Source organism: Gadus macrocephalus, chromosome 3, assembly GCF_031168955.1.
Source record: "Gadus macrocephalus chromosome 3, ASM3116895v1".
NCBI classification, from domain to species: domain Eukaryota; kingdom Metazoa; phylum Chordata; class Actinopteri; order Gadiformes; family Gadidae; genus Gadus; species Gadus macrocephalus.
The window spans coordinates 19659831-19680179 of NC_082384.1; the positions used below are offsets into that span (position 1 = coordinate 19659831).

Below are 20349 nucleotides of genomic sequence, written 5' to 3' on the forward strand. Positions count from 1 at the left end.
CTGAAGTATTTATTATTATTCAATTATTTTCCTTTCTGCAGATATTGTTGCTACACTATACAGCGATACTGATACGGTCACCACCACAAGACTTTAAACTGACCACTGAGCAGCCGACCTCGTTCCCAGGCCTTCTCGTCTCGCCCATCCTATTGGACGCAACCTCCTGAATGGGCGTATATACCCGACGATGGACCGTGTTGATTGGCTGGAGATTGCAGTAGTAACCGCCCTTCGATCCGCATCACCTTCCACCGATTGGAGAGTACATATGTCATACAAGTGGGATAAAGGAAGAGGTTGCAAACTAGCAAGATGAAGCACTACGAGGTAAGTAGTTTATTTGAAACTCGAAACCGTCAATGGGCGTTATTATTCCCAGTTCGATAAATAAGGACATTGCAAACCACAATACGAATATTGCGTGAAACCAGGAGAAATCAGCAACATCGGAAATATGATCCCATGCTTGTTACCTCCTATTCAATGTAATGGGAGTGTGGCCTCATGATGTATTGTAAATCTGATAAGAAGGTGGATATGAGCACCATATTGTGATCAGAAATCATTCGGGGATTGCATTGCCTAATATAACGACATTAACGTTGCAAGATTAAGAGACGAAGCTCCATTGTGTCTCGAACAATGCGCCGCCCCTGGTGAGAATGCACCAGAGGCCCTAGCTGTCATGTCGTTGCTCAACGCACTTGCAGGTCAACAGTCAAGACTTCGCACTCTGATCAGGAGTAATTGCCACATTTTATTTGACTTGGCTGAGGCTGTGTAGACTTAAAACATTGCATTTCGAGTCAGTTTAATGACCAAAGTAGACCCCCCGAAACTGGTGCTGAACACCCTTACGTGAAACCTACCTGGCAGGATTTCTCGCCATACAGGAACTGCTCCAACCAGACTTTCAAATAAACATTTGGGAGGAATGTATACCTATGTATCGAGGAACTGTTATGCTTTTTTTTTAATTTTTTTTAAACAGACATCCGTGAACCACAACATTGACCTGGTGGTTTTGGTCATTATTTCAATGACTTGGAACATAAATAATTTGAAATCAAGTGCCACGCCATGTACACCAGAGGACGCCAGAGAATCAAGTTCGCAGCGCCTCCTATAATCGTTTAAAAGCAATGTATAGACTCTGTAAAGTATATTTTAAACAAATAAATTAAGTAGAAGTAATTGTACTTCCTGATTTTAGAAATTAATCTATGAAAGTAGCTTTCGGCCAAAGATACTTTTGGCCCAAGTCACTTTTGTCCCACTTCGCATAGATAAAGACAAGAGTGAAGGTTATTTAATCTCTTATTGACAGTGCATATATGACAATGCCATACCTTGAAGTTGGGTAGGGGAGGGGGGTTCTGTAGAGAAACATTCTGTTATGCAGCCCCAATTTGTTTATATTTAGCAGGCGAGAAGAGACAAGAAATTTGTTAAATAAACAGGTTCCTCGAGGAAGGGGTTGCTCCTTCATGGAAGCACGCGCACGTTTCTACCTCACAGGAGTCGGCCGCCAGTTTAAAAAAAGCGCCATTAAGGAATGAGAGAGTGTAAGGGGTTGGGTGGGTGGGTGGGGGAGAGAGGGAGAGGGAGAGAGAGAGAAGGACAGTTATTTCCACAGCTGAATGCAGTGGGTCAGTGGTGCTTTCTGGTGGGAGGCTAGACGGAGGGGAGTAACAGTGCGAGGAAAGCCCATCGGGGAAGCTTACACAGGGACTACTGTAGCCGAGGAGGAGGGCAGACATGGACGCCCTAGCACTAGAGGCTGCCGGCCCCAAAAAAGCAGCCAACAGCGCGGCGACGGGCCCCACAGCACCTGTCAAGCGTAAGCCTGTGAAGAAACCTAAGAAAGCTGTTGTTTTCTTTGAGGTGGAGATACTGGACGCCAAGACCAAGGGGAAGCTCTGCTTCCTGGACAAGGTAAGAACAAGACTTTCATAACCAATGTCGTTTTCCAAGTGTTGCACGCTTTTGTTCTCTCCGGGTGGACTAACCTCAGCTGTCGCGAATGTAGGTTGTCCCGTACTGTTCTCTGCTCCTATGTGTGGCCACGGGGCTCGGCCTGTGTACTCTAAATGCAACAGGTGCAGGTTGCAAGGCTGAGTTGTGGTCTCTATGGGAGTGACTTTTAGTGAGTGGAACAAGTTGCACCCAGACGCAGACAGACAGACACACTGCTGCATTAGGTCAGCAATAGGTTTCAGATAAAAAAAAGAAAATCTAATATTGTCTGTCAAATTGGGTTGAGTTGAAGCATATGTTCATTGCCTGTTTGAATTAATTTGTCGTTAGGCTTTTATTTTGATAAATGAACTAAGTCAGGCAAGTGTACACTGTACAATTTGTGTGACATGCTGTGATGGTGTGGCTGGTTGTCAGGCTCGGTTGCCAGGCTTGGTTACAGCGGTGTTAGTCTTACCAGAAGCCCTCCTCGGGACGCCAAGGTATCAGGTCCCAACCTTGCTGGATTAGCATGGCTTTCTGGCTTGTTAACGACTAGGCTGAATGCTAATCATCCATCTTAACACCTGATGAGAGCCAGTATTGCCGTGGTGACAGATCCAGAGATAGATATGGGAGACTCCTTGGGGGGGGGGGGGGGGGGGGGGGCTTTACTACACCCATACCTTCATGTGAGGTCAGAGTTCAAACTGTAAAGATTGAATAAGTAAATGTTAAAGAAATTCTGAAAGGCAAATCTATAGGTTAGGTCCTGTTTTTCTGGAAACCAACACCAGTGTGTGTGATCCGTGTTAATCAGCCATTCCAGCATCAAGATTCCATTTAACTAACATTCAAATCAATAGAATCTTGTCAGACGTGGTGGTGGCTGGTGGGGACGGGGTCAAGGGTCAATCAGACTCATGTTGACACCCCACCGGGGACGTGGCAACTATTGTCATGTCAACAACACACAGTCACGCTCTGGCGATGTTGATCTCTTTTTAATAAACGGTTTCCCTCTCAGCATAAACACCTCTAAGAATCATGTGTGGGAACTTAAAAAAAAAAGATATACTTAGTCCATCGACTCCGGCACACAATGTTACCGGGTTCATTCCCCCATGTCGGAGGCCTCCCTCGTTGAGGAAGCCGCCTTACGCCTAATCTGCACTTTTTTAGAAAGTAACAGTGGATGCCGTTGGATAAAAGCGTCTGCAAACAAAGTAATACATGGCGAGAGGACGCTGCTGCAGTGGTGCCGGGGGCTCCTCGCCCGTCCCCTCCCACGCGTGTGACTGTTTAGGAACGGATGCACGCTACTCTATAACTGTCCAGAGTGTTTGGGTTGGTGCGCGTGTGTTTCTTTGCACTTACCAGCTGTTTGTTGCACTTTATCCCCACCCCCCATCCACCCTCCACCCCCCCTGGCCTCTATATTTAACACATATGGGAAAGGAAAGCCGAGACATCATATATATTCCTCTTGTCATTGTTATGTTATGCACAGGTTGAGCCAAATGCCACCATCGGGGAGATTAAGTCCATGTTCCACAAGAGCCGTGAGTTTAATATCTCCACATATCTTATTTCTCCCAGTCACATGACCTCAGATGAATGAGGGGGGGGGGGGGGGGGGACTGGCTCAGTCAACATGGAAAATCTAACTGATTCATGCTCCCTGTCTCTGCCCCCCTCCCCCTTCCCTAAACTCGCCTCTCTCCTTTCGTCTGTTTTCCCTTTTATAGATCCAAAGTGGTACCCCACCAGGCAGTCCATCCGTCTCGACGCCAGTAGGACAGCTCAACATTAAACATTTTGATGTTTAACTCTAGCCAGGGGATCCACCATTGCTCATATTTGTGTGTGTGTGTGTGTGTGTGTGTGTGTGTGTGTGTGTGTGTGTGTGTGTGTGTGTGTGTGTGTGTGTGTGTGTGTGTGTGTGTGTGTGTGTGTGTGTGTGTGTGTGTGTGTGTGTGTGTGTGTGTAGAGGGGAAATCTCTGAAGGATGAGGATGTTCTTCAGCATCTCCCTGTGGGAACGACTGCAACCCTCTACTTCAGGGATCTGGGAGCTCAGATCAGCTGGGTCACAGTGAGTATGATCAGAACTGAAAAATTGATAAAAAAATTATTTTTTCTGGTCTTTTGCCTCCAAATAATTAAAATCTCTATTCATAAGATCTGTTCCGTGTGTATGTCTTACAACATTTGAACTTGGATTTCGGAAGTTCAGTGGTGTTGTATTTGTCTGATCCAATGATCCTGTGAGGCCTTCAAGCATTTCTGTGGAACGTGGGTTTATTCACACCGTTTCCATGATGAGGTCCAGTAGGACGGGAATAGGAAGCTAATTGTAGTACAGTGTTGGCTTATTGGCTAATTGTTGTTTTTACTAATTTATACTTATTGGGTGATCACGAAAGCACCTCTTTTAAGTCTTGCTATTCGTAGTGTTAAGATGAAGCACACATTTTTCATCATGACATCTTGCATGCGTTCTAGTGGCTAGTCATAACAAGCTTTGGCTGGTGTTTAGAAAGCAATTAGATTTATATCCGTGCACCCCTCTTGAGGAGCGATGTGTTATTTTACAAAAGAGACACGGACGGAGTGAGGAGAGACTATACATGGTAGAGTGAAGAATTGGACACTGGTGAGTGCTCCGGTTCTTCCAATGTGATGGGGTTCTAAGAACCCTGCAGTTCCACCTAATCCTTCCATTCTGCCCCACCCCCGCTCCCTCCCCAAGGTGTTCCTCACGGAGTACGCCGGCCCGCTGCTCCTCTATCTGATGTTTTATTTCCGGGTTCCCTTCATCTATGCACCCAAATACGACTTCACCACCAGTAAACACTGGGTCGTACAGTGAGTGGCGTGCATCACGTGCATGTTTGGACCTAGAATTACTTTGATCCGAGAGACAATTTCAAAAATGCTCTCCAATTCCGACATTGAATTTCTTTATGATGAACAGTCCTTCAAAATGTGTGTGTGTGTGTGTGTGTGTGTGTGTGTGTGTGTGTGTGTGTGTGTGTGTGTGTGTGTGTGTGTGTGTGTGTGTGTGTGTGTGTGTGTGTGTGTGTGTGTGTGTGTGTGTGTGTGTGTGTGTGTGTGTGTGTGTGTGTGTGTGTGTGTGCAGCCTTGCCTGCATGTGTCACTCGTTCCACTACATGAAGAGGCTGCTGGAGACGCTGTTCGTCCACCGCTTCTCTCACGGCACCATGCCACTGCGCAACATCTTTAAGGTGAGAACAAAAACTCGACAACCGTGTTGTTTCATGCGGATACAATTACGGAAGCAGAAAAACCCTTGAAATGCAAGCATTTTGTTCACCATATTCTCCCTTTATTGTAGAACTGCACCTACTACTGGGGCTTCGCTGCCTGGATGGCGTATTATATAAACCACCCTCTGTACACACCACCCAGTGAGTGTACGCATTCAAATGGCCGTTGCACGTTTTGGGTTGTGGTTTTTGATGCTTCTGACTGAAAACCACTTGTTTTGCCATTGCAGTATACGGCGAGCAGCAAATCCGGCTAGCCCTCGTCATGTTCCTGGTAAAAGAACAAATATTTTCCACATTTCGTTATTCCTTTTTTTCCCCTGATGTCTCTTGTTTTCTTGGTCCAGCCAATGGCATTAATGATGCTCAAATTAAAACATTTCCTAACTTCTGGGACAGTTGTGACCGCCAACAAATTTTAAATACCTGCTATTGCAAGTAGTTGGTTTTCCATGTATAATGAGAGACTGTCAATATGATTCCTTCTTAGTTCTGTCAGATCGGTAATTTCTCCATCCACGTCGCTCTCCGGAACCTCCGCCCCCCAGGTAGACGCATGTGCTTTGGATGTCTGAGTGTTTGTTTTTTCATTTTCCTCGGTCAAAGCTTTCTGAAGATGAATTAATTGTGTCTGTTTTCCCTCCCCCTCCGTCTAGGCTCCAAAACCAGGAAGATTCCTTACCCGACGAAGAACCCCTTCACATGGATCTTCCTCCTCGTATCCTGCCCCAACTACACCTATGAGGTACCGGTGACAGAACCCATGCTCGGGCTGTTGATGGCCTTGCCAGGTGGCTGTAGGCTGGCTAGCCAAGCATGAAAAACAAACATTTCATGCAGCGTTTTGTAAGCTACTTCGACTTGAAAGGGAAAAATATATAATTTATTTTTGTATTATATTGAGTTTCGGGGGGCTTGTGCCACTGCATTTTTTTCCGTGAGGTACTATGAAAGGGTACAGGCATATACGTTGTACAAACAGATGCATGAAATTTATTTCAGTTGAAATTCTTTGTTAAAGTGAAGATGTGAATCGATTTATGTCAATGTCTCTAGAAAAGCACTATTGGAAGAAAATATGCATGTCAATATGTTATTTGTTGGATGAGTCATGTCTACTTGTTGTATGCATAGCTTATTTTGAGGTCAAGCTACCAAAGACATTTAATTAATACAAAATGGCCCTATTTGGGTTCATCTGCTGCCCTCTGGTGGTAAACGCTTGCCAGTAAAATGTCCAATCTGCGTCTCACTCTGCAGCTTGGCTCATGGCTGGGCTTCACGTTGATGACGCAGTGTCTGCCGGTGGCCTTCTTCACCGTGGTTGGCTTCTTCCAGATGACTGTGTGGGCCAAAGGGAAGCACCGCAGCTACCTTAAAGAGTTCCGCGACTACCCACCTCTCCGCTCTCCCATCCTGCCTTTCGTTCTGTAGAGCATTACAGAGCTCTAGCAGTACATTACATTACCCCCCCCCCTCCCCCAACCAAACCATCTCCTCCCCCTTTTTATAAAAGCAAAGAACATGTTTCCATAAAATTCCCTTTCCTTTTGGGAATTCTGTTACCTTTTCCTTTCCAGCTAAACAAAGTAACATCCATTCTTATTCATGTTTCTAATCTTTCCTTTTTGACTGTTTTTTGACACCCAATTGAATCAGGTTGGTTAACTGGGGTCAACAGATACCAACACATTATTTGGAATCTTATTAAACAATTGACAGAAATTTTGTAAAACCATTAGTTTGAATTAATTGTAACTCTGGATTTTCATTTAGCTTAATATGTAATATTATAGAACCTTAAATTCATCCTGTTTTAGCATTGATATATTTAAGATATCAGCTTCATGCTTGTAATTTGGTTTTGTTTGTCAAGGTTTAATTTATTAAAGTCTTTAACAAAATGTTGCCCATCTTTGTTGAACTTCAAGACAATTTAACTACCAATTAAAAACCAATTCTATTCGATTCTTCAAATCCGGTGCAGATATTGAACATACAAGCCAATTTTGGCATGTTGTGTTCTGATTGCACATACTTGATTGTCCAGCTATCTTTGATCAAGAAACCAACTAACAGCTACTCAAGTTTCCTTCACGTGCATATCAATTTATTGAATTCAGTTATACGGCTAAAAAACGGATTTGCTTGCATATATTGGGTTATATCATACACTGTATGGTTATGCTATTGTGACCATTTGTCATTAAAGTAGTTATTAGTTAACCTTTTGTAATTCAAGTACGGCCTACTATAGTGGACGTCAATGAAGATGAACTGAGACTTGGTTCAGCTCAAATATGGCTGTTTATTGTGGTCAGAAGCAGGTATATACACAGAAAATCAAGGGTAAGTTGTGATTCTAATCACGCAGCCTCAGCTTGGCCCTCGATCCTCTTCTTCCTCAGCTGGAGTCTCCGCTCTCTCTCGTACTCCTTCATACGCATGACATAGCTGTGGGGGAGAGGGGAATCAATGTGGGCAGACAAGTGTTGGATTACTTCAGGCTAGGCCACAGTTAAGACACTGTATGGAAGTATTGGTTACATTTCTGATTATTTTTCACGTCATGCATGTCATAATGAGTAAGGTGATCTCTGGCTAGTGTGGAAACTTCCACTATACAATACTCAATTAGAAGTTTAAATATTGACCAACAAATATGAACTCGGAGTGGGTCTCAGTTGTGTATTTTAGCTACACTTTGAATTAGTTAAAGATCATAGGGCAAGGATTCACGCCATTAATATTTTATTTTCTTCATAGAAATAAATAACTGACAAGGTTGGTTTACAGAATTGCTTTTTCATGTCAACCGACATATTCTTGGTTTTGTTTACAACTCACATTTACCAATGTTTTCAGATAAATCCTTGAATATTTCCCATCCTCATATTCATATGCATCCCGTTTGATATTTTAGAATGCAACAAGTAGAATACAAAATATTTACTGTATTAAAAATATCATGGCGTGCCACTAGAACATGTGTCACTTCGACCCATCTTTTCCAATCTCACTTACTCCTCGTGCTGGCAGTAGTCCCAGTCATGTTTTTCGTGGCTGCAAGCGAGCAGGTTGGGCCAGTTATCCCTCTTGCACTTCATGACTTTGAGGAGATAGTGAGCACAGTAGTCCCTCTGCTCCAACGGTAGACGGGCCAAGTTCATTTGTTCCTGGGTCGCTACCATCTCTGGTGAAGTGGTACAACATGACACGATTCAACACAAACAGGTGTATACGAAGAGTGCTTTTAAACGAATTGTTTGATAGTTAATATACGTTTTGGGACACTAAAGGATGGGTGACAACATTCAGAGAAGACGGTGTTAGCAAGAGGGTCATAGCAATGGGTGGATTGTATTAGTGAGACGGGGTCATTGATGCTTTAGCCAAAAAATATGGATATTTTTTGAAGCCATTTTCACACAGTACACAGAGCAGATATGATAGATATTTGCATCAAAACAAAACACAGACCTCGTTCCTTTCTTTCGGGAAAGCCATAAAGGGGATCGAAGTCGTATTTCTTCGCTGGGTCTGGCTCGGTATCCCTTTCGGTGATATACCGTCTCGAAAGGTGAGCCCCCATGTTTTAGTGTCTTGGCAGTGCAGAACACCAGAACTAATAACGCAGGAGTCAGCGGTTACCCTGTTGGATATATATATATATATATATATTTATACAGTTATACTCCCGTTCGGTCACCTCCAGAAACTACCTGAAGGTACTTCCGCCCTGGAACGGAAATAAACAACAGATCGTTCCGAAGTGAAACAGCAGCGCACATCAGTTCCGTGGACGGTAATGCCCATCGGGTCCTGCCAGCCACAAGGCTACACCTTCACTGAATACTTAGAAGTACAAGAGGTACAAATTAATATAGTGATGTATATTTGATTTACCAATTAACACGTAACGATGCATTTTATATGAGGGGTATAATCGGTGTCCATCTGTGCATGTACGTGTTTGTAATTGTGTCACTCCCTTTTCCCCCCCTGTGGCGAAGTCACGCCCTTTCCGGTAGAGCGAAAAATATGAATGGATTTGAGAGAAAGTAATTATTTTCTGGTCCCAGCCTTTATATGCCCCAGATTACACATATGTTGTTTGTGGATTTAAATTATATTTTTTCATGTCAAGAGTTTGACCATTTATTGTGCAATTGTTCAGTTAAAGGCTTTAGAGAAAATACATCGAGACAGACTTCACGTCTCGTATCTGACGTCACGCTCCCTGCGACAGGCGTGGACAAGACCGACAATCTTCCATGCAATCTCCCCATTGGCATAACTGAAACTCTACACATTCCCCGATTTATAATGGTTTTCACCTCTTTCGATGCTTTTATCCTCCCCTTGGAAAAAAGCCGTGAAGTGCAGCAGAGAGACCGACATGAATTCCAAGTGCGGGTGGTGACGACATATCATTCGCGTCGAGAGCAGCGAAGAGCTGAAGTTCACAAAGCGGCCTCACATAAAACACTATCAAACTTCTTCGCGAATTTTCTTTGCATGAAAAATTATCATTTAAATCCACAAACAACATATGTGTAATCCGAGGCATATAAAGACGGGAACCAGAAGACAATTACTTCCCCTCCATTGAAACCCATTCATATTTTTCGATCTCATTGGTCCCATGGGCTCTACCGGAATGGGCGTGACTTCGCCACTCAGTGAAATATAGTCAGTTACCACACCAGAATAATTTATCACAAATATCTGCATATTTGAATCCTCCTCAAGTGCCTTTGCACGTATTGATGTGTCTTGTTAGTTGTGTCTAGTTTTGTGTTGTGTCTTTGTAGGCCTATAGTAGTTGAAAAAATACAATAAAATATTTGTCAAAAAAACACGTTACTAATATATAATAAGTACGTGTATAGGTCCTTCTCCAATATTATTTGGAGATTGACTACTTCAATTTTAAAGATAGCCACTGCTTAGGATAGCCAAATTATTATCCGATTAAATCCTAGCAATATTTTTGTTAGATGAAGTTGTGTATTTATGAGCTTCACAGACACCAGTTCGGGAAAGAGAGCCATGGTTTACATTTTTTTTATTAGAAACATTGTTTATACATTGTTGATTCCAGATAACAAGCCACAAAAGACCCCATGAGTTATCCCCATGGACACTGAAAACATACGTCTCTCTCGTCTCAAGTTAAACCGGAGAGCCCAGTGACCGAAGAGAACTGGGACTTTCAAGCTATTAAAAAAAAATAAACGGGAGGACCCTGGTGGCTCATCCTGGGCATTGGAGTAGGCTACAGCATTGAAACCTATCCTAACATTAGTGCCGCATTGGGCATGTCAGACGAGCTACGATTTTCCACCTGGACGCTGCATGTAATAATTTAAATTCTAATGGTTGGCGCATCAGAGTAAAGCTTTGTTTGACGTTCTAAAAACAATGGAATCCTAACAAACATTCCATTTCCAAAATGAAAAAAATAATTATCAGCGTCTCATGAGCTATCTGATATATGTCCTTGTCCGTAATTCATTATGACCGTCCTTCACAGCATCCAGCGCTTTGCTGAACGCTCATCATTTGTTCACAACACGAAGGAACGAAATTGGGACCAATGAAGTGAAGGTAAGATCTAAACTGTTGGTCTTATGATTGGTTAAAACCAGGCTTCTGGATTGAGATTAAAGCTGCTGTAATTAAGATTCCAGAGAAAAGTAAAGAGAGAGAAAACATTCAAGAGCAAGATTTAGCTCTCCAATGACAGTAGTTTAGTGACAGAAGGCTACCATATGATTTTGGTTTGTACAGTTTCTCTCCAGATAAACAACATCACATTCACAATTCAAAAGGGTGGTGATCTGGCTATATAACTTGTGACCTGGACCTTCACCCCGCTGGTAGGGGGATATTATTGGAATATTACAAATGTAGGTTATCAAACTGTGGATGTCTATTTACATGATTTGTATTGTGTTACATTGCACAACTTCATGTAATGTTCAGCTTGTCATTAGCCGGTATGTTATCTCGGTGGACTTCAGTGATGCTGTATTTAAGCAGTAGTAGGCCAAAATGTCAAATCATATCTGGAGACAGTTGGAAGAAACATACTTTACAATTGAATGGTTTAGGCCTACGTTTAACCCTTCCCTATCCATCTACTAAAATTACTAATATGTGACATTTGGCCTGTATAAAGCTAGTTACCTCATTACTACAGTTGAGGAATGAACTCTACAAAACTGCATACCTGCAGAGCTTATTACCTACATTGAAGTTTTTAAGGTGTCATGGAATATGTATTGCAATACTACATGTTGTAGGAAAATCCAATGATGTTGCTACGAGTTTATTACATATACACACACACGCATGTACGCACATACAAATGGCGCATACACGCGCCCACACACACACACGTTTGATTTGTTTCCTCACAGTACACTGGTAATTATACATATATAACAGTACCTTTTTAAATAAAGATTTGTATAAAATATCAGTAAAGTGCTCATTCAGACATTGCCAGGGTTACCAATGTGATTTTGACAATAAATGTATGCGATGATTCTAAATGTTTGTTTGAGACATTCTGAATGTGTGATTTTTTTCACATGGTAAGAGCTTAAACTCTAAGACTAAAAATTATACATCGCTCTGTGCTTCTCAGACCTTTGAGGTCAGCAGTCATCATCTTCAAAATGTGTTTTTTGCAAAGCTTTCACGTGACGCTCATATATCTTGACTGCTGGGCCGAGCCTGATAGACAGTCCAGTCAGTACGTCGTTACGCTGCATCAGCAGAAGGGACTTACCGTCAATTTCCTATTGGAGAGTGAGAGATGTAGAGACAAATAAATATTTTATATTCTCCGTCATAGTATTCTGTTGCGTTTGTTTTGCCGTCCTGTGGTTGTTTGAGGTGTCACAGTCCTACCTGAGCCTTGAAGGCAACTGCCTGTTCAGGAAACCCCACTGCTGCAAAATAACTGGCCACATCGGACACAGTCCAGTCCACGGGACTCATGCCAAGCCCCTCGGACTTCATGGGACTAAATGCAATGGAGGTACTTTTGGTTAGTCCATCATCACAACACATGCCCGTCCTTCTTTCACTCCAACACTGTGTTCTCTCTCCTTCCCTCTCTTTGAAAGCGGTACTCACAGTCCGTCATCAAATCCTCCGTTCATCCCTTGTTCCTCTGACACACCCTGGTGCATGTCCACTTCTCCCCTGCACACTACATCTCCAAGGAAACAGACATAACACATTCAAAACGTTGTTGCCGCACAAATTGCAATGGCTGCCTAGAGAGTTTCTTCTGCAAGGTAAATAAAGCCTATTGCAGATATCTTAATCTCTGGTTAGCTGAACACACATAGAGGCAGGACCACAAGGGGAAATTTCACTCACACACCGCCCACACACACACAGGCAAAAACAGACAAGTGCACACACACACACACACACACACACACACAGGCAAAAACACAAACACATGCGCACGCACACAAACACGCAAAAACAAAGGTACAAAGACAGATGCGCGTGCACACAATCACACACAGGCACTATCACAGCATGCACGTACACACACTCACACACAGTGGATTAAATTCATTTAGAAACTCAATGGAAAGCAGAACTTACTGTTTATGATCGGAGAAGCACGGAATTGCATCTCAACCTGATCCAGGCAGGGAATAGGAGGAGGTGGAGACAGATCCTGACAATTGATAAGATATGCATTTGAAGTATGTTAAATCAGGAGCACGTAATGAATCTTTCACAGTGATGCCACTTTTGACCTGTAGTAGTGTACACACAACACACAAATACATATCATTACGCAAACAGAATAACACGTACTGCATATTCCTCTGCTGTGTCTGTGAAATGACTACAATTTCCATCTAGTGGCGAGCTCAGGAGCCGCCACTGCTCGCGTCCAGTTACAATATAAATTTACTGTAGCACCAGTTAATTAAACTAAATGCCTACAGTGGAACACAAGGAATACCCTCTCTTGCATCAGTAATAATAATTATAAGTATTCTTTAGTAATAATATAATAATAATAATAATAAAAAAAAAAATAATAATAATAATAATAATAATTATATATATACACATATATTTGTTACATAAAATGCAATTGCAAGAAGTTATTTAGCCATGTAAATCAATCATTAGAAATAGTGCACACACACTTACATGTGCATCTCTCTGTAGTGTATCGGTTGTGGCAATGCTGTCCCCTGGCTGAATGCTCGTGTGTGAGGGCAAGCCGTCCCATACAGGAAGTGATCTCGTCCTAGGCAGAGAATCTTGAACTGACACACCTAAGCATGGGATGACAGGGGTGAGTATGGTATCAACATTAGCACTACTAGCATCACAAGTCACACGTATACAAATGGGCAATAATGTTATCAACCGTACCACAATACTGCTGCAGGTGTTGGGGGCTTTCTGGCGGTGACTCGATATCAGCGTCATCTTCTAGGCCTGGTTTGGTTGTCCCTTCTTCCTCCTTCTCTGCACTTTGGAGATCGTCTTGATCCTCCTCTTCCTCCTCCTTTTCTCCACAACCTTCCTCCACATCCTTCTCCTGGTAAGGAACGGATGGGATGGTGCAATATAAGATTATACATCCTATTAAAGTGTGTGACCTTCTGCATTTTAGATGATCCAACCATACTGCACTGTTATACACTATTGCAATAATCTTCTCCGAAAGTATTCGTTGCTCGCGTTCTACCTCCAAAGGAAGACGGTCGGGGCACGACCGAGTGTAATGCTAATTTAATTACACACCTTTAATAACCAATATAGTTTAGTGAACGGCGAGAGAGAGAGAGAGAGAGAGAGAGAGAGAGAGAGAGAGAGAGAGAGAGAGAGAGAGAGAGAGAGAGAGAGAGAGAGAGAGAGAGAGAGAGAGAGAGAGAGAGAGAGAGAGAGAGAGAGAGAGAGAGAGACAGAGAGAGACAGAGACAGAGACAGAGAGAGAGACAGAGACAGAGACAGAGACAGAGAGAGAGAGAGAGAGAGAGAGAGAGAGAGAGAGAGAGAGAGAGAGAGAGAGAGAGAGAGAGAGAGAGAGAGAGAGAGAGAGAGTGAGTGTGTGTTAGGATCGTAATAGAGAGGGAGCCAGAGAGACGCGCGCTCAGGAAATGGCAGGACCATCTCCAAACTACCGGCCTGAGCACATCCCGAGTTAACATTGACACCCCCGATGAGAAACAGATCCGGAATAAACTCTGTTTTGTGGCAATCAACCCCCCCGCCCCGTCCCTCCCTCTCTTGTTTCATTAAGACCGGCCCGACTCGTGCGCGCTCTGTTATGCGCGTGTTTCTTGGAGCGAACCGAGGAGCGACCGTGTCGCCCCTTTGTAGACTGCAGAAAAAAAGACCTTCAAATAATAGATCGAAACCAAACCAATCTGCATCCAATTAGACCGCATTGTTCATAGACTCGCTCAATGATGTAAACAGATCACACATCATGTTTTTTTTTCGCATGAGCGACAACACGGTAACAAGGAAACCGAGCGCAGGGCGAGCGGAGCGCGTCCCGCAGGTGCGGTTGGGTGATCGTTCATTCGCCGACAGAGAGAGCCGACAAACAACGCAGTTCGGCCCACTGTGCGGGCTTTGGACGTGCTGTACATGTTAAGCTGGCCTCACCTTCCCCACAATGTTCCTGCCCGGCGCTACGCGGTTGAGATGTCGGTCCGTGGTCATATTTTCCAGCACCATCACCCCCCTCAACGGAAGAGTGATGTTCCCGCAGCGGGTCCTGCGCAGCCGGCCTCTAGCGATCTCCCTCTCGAGGACCCCTTTGACTCTGCCTCTGGTCAACTTCTCCTCAGAGAGCCACTCCTGGCCGCTCAGGTGGCCCAAGATCTCTCTCAGTCCGAGTGGCTTGATCTGGCCTCTCGTCGCTCCAGAGGACGCTCGCACGTTTCTCTCAGAAAGGCTGCGGACAGATGAGACCAGTCTGTCTCCCAGGTCCGACTGGCCGACTTGAGCTGGCTTGAGGGCTACCGGGGGTTTCTGCGTTTCAATGGAAGTGGCTTCGTCGGCGGCGGCGGCACGCACGTACACGGCCGGGCAAGTTTCCTTCTTCGCGTCCTCCGCTTCGTCGCTGCCCCCCGCGGCACCGCACGAACCCGGCTCTTTCCGATGGGCATCGGGTGGTGTTATTGTGTCGTTATCACAGTCCGTGGCGTTCACTATGTGGTCATGGCTAGGCGAAGGGCAGCCAGCCTTTAAGTGTTGTCCTAATCCCGGGTCTTTCGGTGCACTCGCGTTCTCCCTTTGACAGCCGCTCCCGACACAGCCCGTCGTTGCACCACAACTGAGGCACACGCTCCCGCTACGGGGATCGCAAGAATCCCTGGTTGTATTTTCTGTGGTGTTGGTCGGGGTTTGGAGTCGTTGGTCTAGGCTGGGTTCCGAGTCGTCCTCCTGGTCCGTGAAGCTGTGAGCACTATCGCCGTTGTTTAGGATGTGGTGGTGGGTCCGCTCCCTGGATTCATCAGAGCCAGCGCTACAGGCAGGCGCCAACTCGGTCTTTTTTCTGCTTTTTCTCTGCACCTTCGCTGCGTTTCGATAGGAAATAGATCCCTTGTAGCTAACTTTGAGCACGGTCTGTTGTTGAATCAGTTTCTCCAGTTCTGTCCTGGTTCGGTCTGGGTCTGACCCGTGTCGTCTTCGGACCATTCGACATATCCTTTCCAGATCCGGGCGTGCTTTTCTGGAGCGCAGAGAATCGATTGTTTCAAGGATCCATTCTCGGTACTTGGGTTCAGACATTTTTTTTTCAAATTAGATTCGTACAGTAGATATTGGGTGTTGTTTCAGGAGAAATGTTCCCTGGGAGCGCCAAGCCGCGGTGCGAAACCCAGCTGAAGAATGACAACGGAAGCCTCACTTGTGTGCTCGCGTTCTTTGGCCACATTGTGCGCTTAAGGTGGACCGAAGATGGCGCCCGGGCCCCCACAGACAACAATTGACATTTAAGGTGGTATTATCCCATCTGAGCACCAGCAATTTTCTTTGTTCGAAGTGAAATGCCGCCGATTTAGAACACATGCCCTTTACCTTAATAATATTCCAAATAAGGTTGCTGTTCGTACTGAATATTGTCTATGGATATTCAGCTTGTAATAAAAGCCATAGCGAAGTACATTTTCTTGTCCCTTTGTGGTTAAATCATTTTAACTTTAATTTTTTTAATCTTTTGTCGATGGTGCGTTAAATATAGAATGCTGTGAAATTGGTGTTTCCATGCGTAACTTGATGTCGGATATCTACTGCCTCATGCAAGTTGTATACCTATGCACAACTTTCTTCACTTCTCATGATTTAAACTAAGGCTACGGAGATTAGACTTACAACACGGATATTTCTTCTAAATCGGTGGGACCATGAAGCACGTACAGGTGTGCACTAGAAACTGCCTTTGACAAAGTTGTGTCCATGTTGAGGCTTACTTATTTACCGATGGCAAATCGATTTTTGGAGAAGGGATTTTGCCAAACCATTGATGCAACATGGCGCCTTGACGTTTTAAGTAGAATGGAACACTAGATTAATATTTCTAGTGGATGGAGGACTTCACCCGAAGGGTCGCCATGAAGTTACATAGGCCTATTCGGATTGGAGGGCACAGTAAAAACGTTATGATAGGGGACACATCTCTTAACAGGCGTGCTGTTGCATTCCTGGATACAGATACGTGTAACTTTCTTGAAAACAATACTTTATAACGGCTAAATCAAAATTCTGTAAATGTCCCCTAGTTTTATAACATAATAACAAAGACACTCTTTTTTCCCTTCTTTATTAAAGTCAAAATACAAATGTAACGTCACTTAGCAGACTCTTATTCAACGGGACTTAGAATAATCACATTTGTCACCCACATTGCGGTCTCGTTCAGCAAATGCACCAGTAAGAAAGAGTTGCAACAATATCACATATCAATATTTTAATGTTTGACACAAACATGTCAGGTGTTTTTTTTTAAACAGAATTCCAATTCCACAAGCCATAAAAAAAGACCTCAGACAGTGTCTCCAATATCCATCTCAAGATCTGAGGGAACTTACACTGTAGGCCTAGCAATGTTGTCCCTTACAACACTGTACAAGCCACCTGTAAATAAATACAATACCAACTAATAAAAAAACGATTACAACTAATTTACACAATAAAAAAAAACTGTTGGTGGTTGAATGTGTGTTTTGGGAAGTAAAGTAATGAAAGACAATAATTTGACATCATGAAAAATCGGAAGCTCCTAGTCCACCATCCACAGAACTAAGGCATCCCCCAAGAGCTTTGCCGGGTGGAGCTCCTAGCCCATCATTCACAGCACTAAGGCATCCCCAAAGGGATTTGTGACCGATAGGCAGACCCCTTCAGAGGGTTGACATGACCTGGACTACAAAGAAGTCAAACTGCAGTATAGGCCTGAACAGCAAAACGCAAAACCCCAAATCGATGTTGGCCTCAGTAGTAAAATGATGGAAGACGCTAACTAACAGCAAAAATTCCAATCGATCTTAAATCGGCCCTATACAATTAAAAAATAGCCTATCCTTAGCATACCCAAGACAGCATTCTGTTATTGTCATTCAAACTTCAGTGGAACCAGAAAACACACATTGGTCATAAAACCTTTATAATAACGCTTAATACGCCTTTTAATTAATTTATACTTTGTAGCTTTATAATCAATATTTGCCTCTATCAAAGGCAAGATAGGTTATGTTGTTTTTTTGTTATGGATAAAAAAAAAAACAGACCATAGACCTCCTGTGTGTATAATTGATTTTGTTGAATGAAATAGAATTGATAAATGAAGTGTAACCCCAAGACTCACATGTAAAACACAGCATCATAAAAAAACAAAATCAATAAATAGGTACACAAAATGTCTGATGCCCCCCCCACCACCACCACCACCACCACCACCACCACCACCACCACCAACCACACACACATCTTATCGTTCTCACTTTATTTCCACTCTTTGTGAGTAAAGGCCCGATTATGGTTCCACGTCGGAGCAACGCAAGGACCACGCAGACGCTTCGTCGCAGTCGTGAACCTGTTTTGGTTCTGCGTCGGGTTTTAGTGAGCGGACCAATCACAGCCCTAGCTGCTGTGTCGCCTCGACGTAAGGTTGCAATTTTTATGGAGGTGCGTGTCTGGCCCATGCGGTGGACGCAAGGAGGGTCCGCAAGGACCTAATGGATGTGTAAACTCCCTTGCGTCGACGTGGAACCAGAATCAGCCCTTTAGTGCTCTCTTTAACCCCCCTGCCATCCTCGCTCTTTTTCTAAAACTCAGCAAACTCCTTGCCACATTTTTCGCTAAAAGACACACGGATCTCCTCCTCCTCATAGTCATCAAAGTTGCTTGTGTCCCCGGGTCCTTTGCACTTGGGTAGAAACGGCGCCTCCACCTGGACACATTAAGAAACACAGCTAAAATAACACCAAAAAACACACGTACACAGACGTATAGACACACACACACACACACACACACACACACACACACACACACACACACACACACAAGCACAAACCTTCCTCTGGTAAACAGCGATCCAGTCGATGGTAGCAAACCATTTGTGGCCCTTGATGTCATTGACTCCATTCTTGAGATTGCCGTAGCGCTTTGTTAGGTCAACCTGGGCGGGCAGCAAAGGTCAAAGTTCACAGTCAACTTTATATGTGCAAGAGAAATAGAAATTGCGTTTGTCTGACCCACGATGCAATAAGTACAAAAGGATCAATTAGGTCAAATGAAATAAAATAAAGTAATATTTACAATAAATAAATTCTAAACAGAGGTGCATTTTACTTTTACATTGATAGATGTGAAAGTAAAAAAAATAGTGTTTGTCTGTTGAACCTGAAGCAGATTCCTCAGGAGGTCCTTCAGGTCAGAGCTGAAGTGAGAGGGGAAGCGAACCTAGGGGAGAACAGAGAGGGGCTGGTCAAGGCAAGAAGAGACGTAAGGGATTTCAATTCAAGTCGGAAAATTAACGCGTGGTTCGACACTTGGAGCACTTGTGCGCAACTTAAAACCCCACTCCAAGTGTATCGTGTCATGAAAGGCGTTGTCATCATAAGCTATAAATTGTCTTTACATCCCGACTAAAATCAACAAATAAAAAAACTGAAAAAAAAGCTAACATGCCAATAGTTACTTTTAGGGGAGTTGCTTTGGAGGGTGACCTGAAGAGGGGGGGGGGGGGGGGGGGGTATTGGATACTCTCAAAATAAAGTTTAACCCATTAGCTTTAAGGAAAGGTAATCTATTTTAGGGAAGCTGTTTTTGATTTACCAAATGCTTCCTGTAATAGGGAGTTTCATCATGTAACTACTAAGGAGTAGTTTGTCCAAACAATGCCCGTGTGGCAAACTGTGTTAAACCACCACCTGGACCCTATTTACTGATTCATTTGGGTTTGAGGGACTAATGAGGACAACAGGTTCTTCACGTTGTCTGCATTAGTCCCTAAGACCCAGAGTAAACAAAAATATGTTCTCCTTAACTTTACATGTGGACATTCTTTTAAGTTATTACTGATTGGCAGAATTGACAAAGGTAACGGATTATACAAATGCTTAAAATCATCCAAATGATAAAATGACACATTGAGAATGTGTGCAAGGTGCTCACCTTGCCTGAAACTATCTTTTCATAGATCTGTATGGGCTGGTCAGCAAAGAAAGGAGGGTAACCTGCGCCCATCTCATAGATGAGCACACCCAGTGCCCACCAGTCGACTGCCTTATTATAACCCTGAGAGAGAGAGAGAGAGAGAGAGAGAGAGAGAGAGAGAGAGAGAGAGAGAGAGAGAGAGAGAGAGAGAGAGAGAGAGAGAGAGAGAGAGAGAGAGAGAGAGAGAGGAAAGATACCTAGAAAGGTTACAATCTACTACTGTATTGTACTCTGCTGTTACAAGGTAGTAGTCTGTAAAAAATAAAATGGGTTGATAGCATAGATTCAACAATAAAAGGAACCATAGCTCAATTTGGATTATTCAGCTTTCTCAAATAATGTGTGTTACTTACTATTTTCCAAAAATA

The 20349-nt window shown here is 43.6% G+C and overlaps 4 protein-coding genes across 7 annotated transcripts in view; 1 reads left to right on the forward strand and 3 right to left on the reverse strand.

The window, feature by feature from the left end:
- The first annotated feature begins 221 nt into the window (after positions 1 to 221).
- Positions 222 to 8901, forward strand: tecrb (trans-2,3-enoyl-CoA reductase b). Of its 2 annotated transcripts, XM_060046405.1 has the most exons (12): positions 222 to 330; positions 1888 to 1938; positions 3470 to 3521; positions 3708 to 3752; positions 3950 to 4053; positions 4711 to 4826; positions 5101 to 5206; positions 5317 to 5389; positions 5479 to 5522; positions 5739 to 5796; positions 5905 to 5993; positions 6509 to 8901. In XM_060046405.1, exons 1-12 carry the CDS (start codon positions 316 to 318, stop codon positions 6680 to 6682), a joined length of 927 nt encoding a protein of 308 aa, XP_059902388.1. In that variant the 5' UTR covers positions 222 to 315; the 3' UTR covers positions 6683 to 8901. The 2 variants fall into 2 exon arrangements, with proteins under 2 accessions (XP_059902388.1, XP_059902387.1); XM_060046404.1 differs by lacking the exon at positions 222 to 330 and having other exon boundaries at positions 1611 to 1938.
- ndufb7 (NADH:ubiquinone oxidoreductase subunit B7) lies at positions 7537 to 8871 on the reverse strand. The gene is made up of 3 exons (XM_060046442.1): positions 8729 to 8871; positions 8273 to 8441; positions 7537 to 7702 (listed from the first exon to the last, which is right to left on the reverse strand). The coding sequence occupies exons 1-3, from the start codon at positions 8838 to 8840 to the stop codon at positions 7615 to 7617; spliced, it is 369 nt and encodes a 122-aa protein (XP_059902425.1). The 5' UTR covers positions 8841 to 8871; the 3' UTR covers positions 7537 to 7614.
- A 2665-nt stretch (positions 8902 to 11566) lies between the features above and the next one.
- samd1b (sterile alpha motif domain containing 1b) lies at positions 11567 to 16208 on the reverse strand. Of its 2 annotated transcripts, none has more exons than XM_060046379.1 (7): positions 14921 to 16208; positions 13676 to 13844; positions 13448 to 13575; positions 12884 to 12959; positions 12398 to 12473; positions 12170 to 12284; positions 11567 to 12057 (listed from the first exon to the last, which is right to left on the reverse strand). In XM_060046379.1, the coding sequence occupies exons 1-7, from the start codon at positions 16049 to 16051 to the stop codon at positions 11914 to 11916; spliced, it is 1839 nt and encodes a 612-aa protein (XP_059902362.1). In that variant the 5' UTR covers positions 16052 to 16208; the 3' UTR covers positions 11567 to 11913. The 2 variants fall into 2 exon arrangements, with proteins under 2 accessions (XP_059902362.1, XP_059902361.1); XM_060046378.1 differs by having other exon boundaries at positions 12398 to 12479; positions 14921 to 16207.
- Positions 16209 to 17065: 857 nt separating this feature from the next.
- Positions 17066 to 20349, reverse strand: part of prkacab (protein kinase, cAMP-dependent, catalytic, alpha, genome duplicate b) — an 11685-nt gene continuing 8401 nt past the window's right edge. For both annotated transcript variants that reach the window (XM_060046400.1, XM_060046398.1), the window contains exons 8-11: positions 19940 to 20062; positions 19166 to 19225; positions 18837 to 18941; positions 17066 to 18710 (exon numbers count right to left, since the gene is read on the reverse strand). In XM_060046400.1, coding sequence (XP_059902383.1) covers positions 18585 to 18710; positions 18837 to 18941; positions 19166 to 19225; positions 19940 to 20062 — 414 coding nt within the window. In that variant the 3' untranslated portion in view covers positions 17066 to 18584. The remainder of the gene's footprint in view (positions 18711 to 18836; positions 18942 to 19165; positions 19226 to 19939; positions 20063 to 20349) is intronic.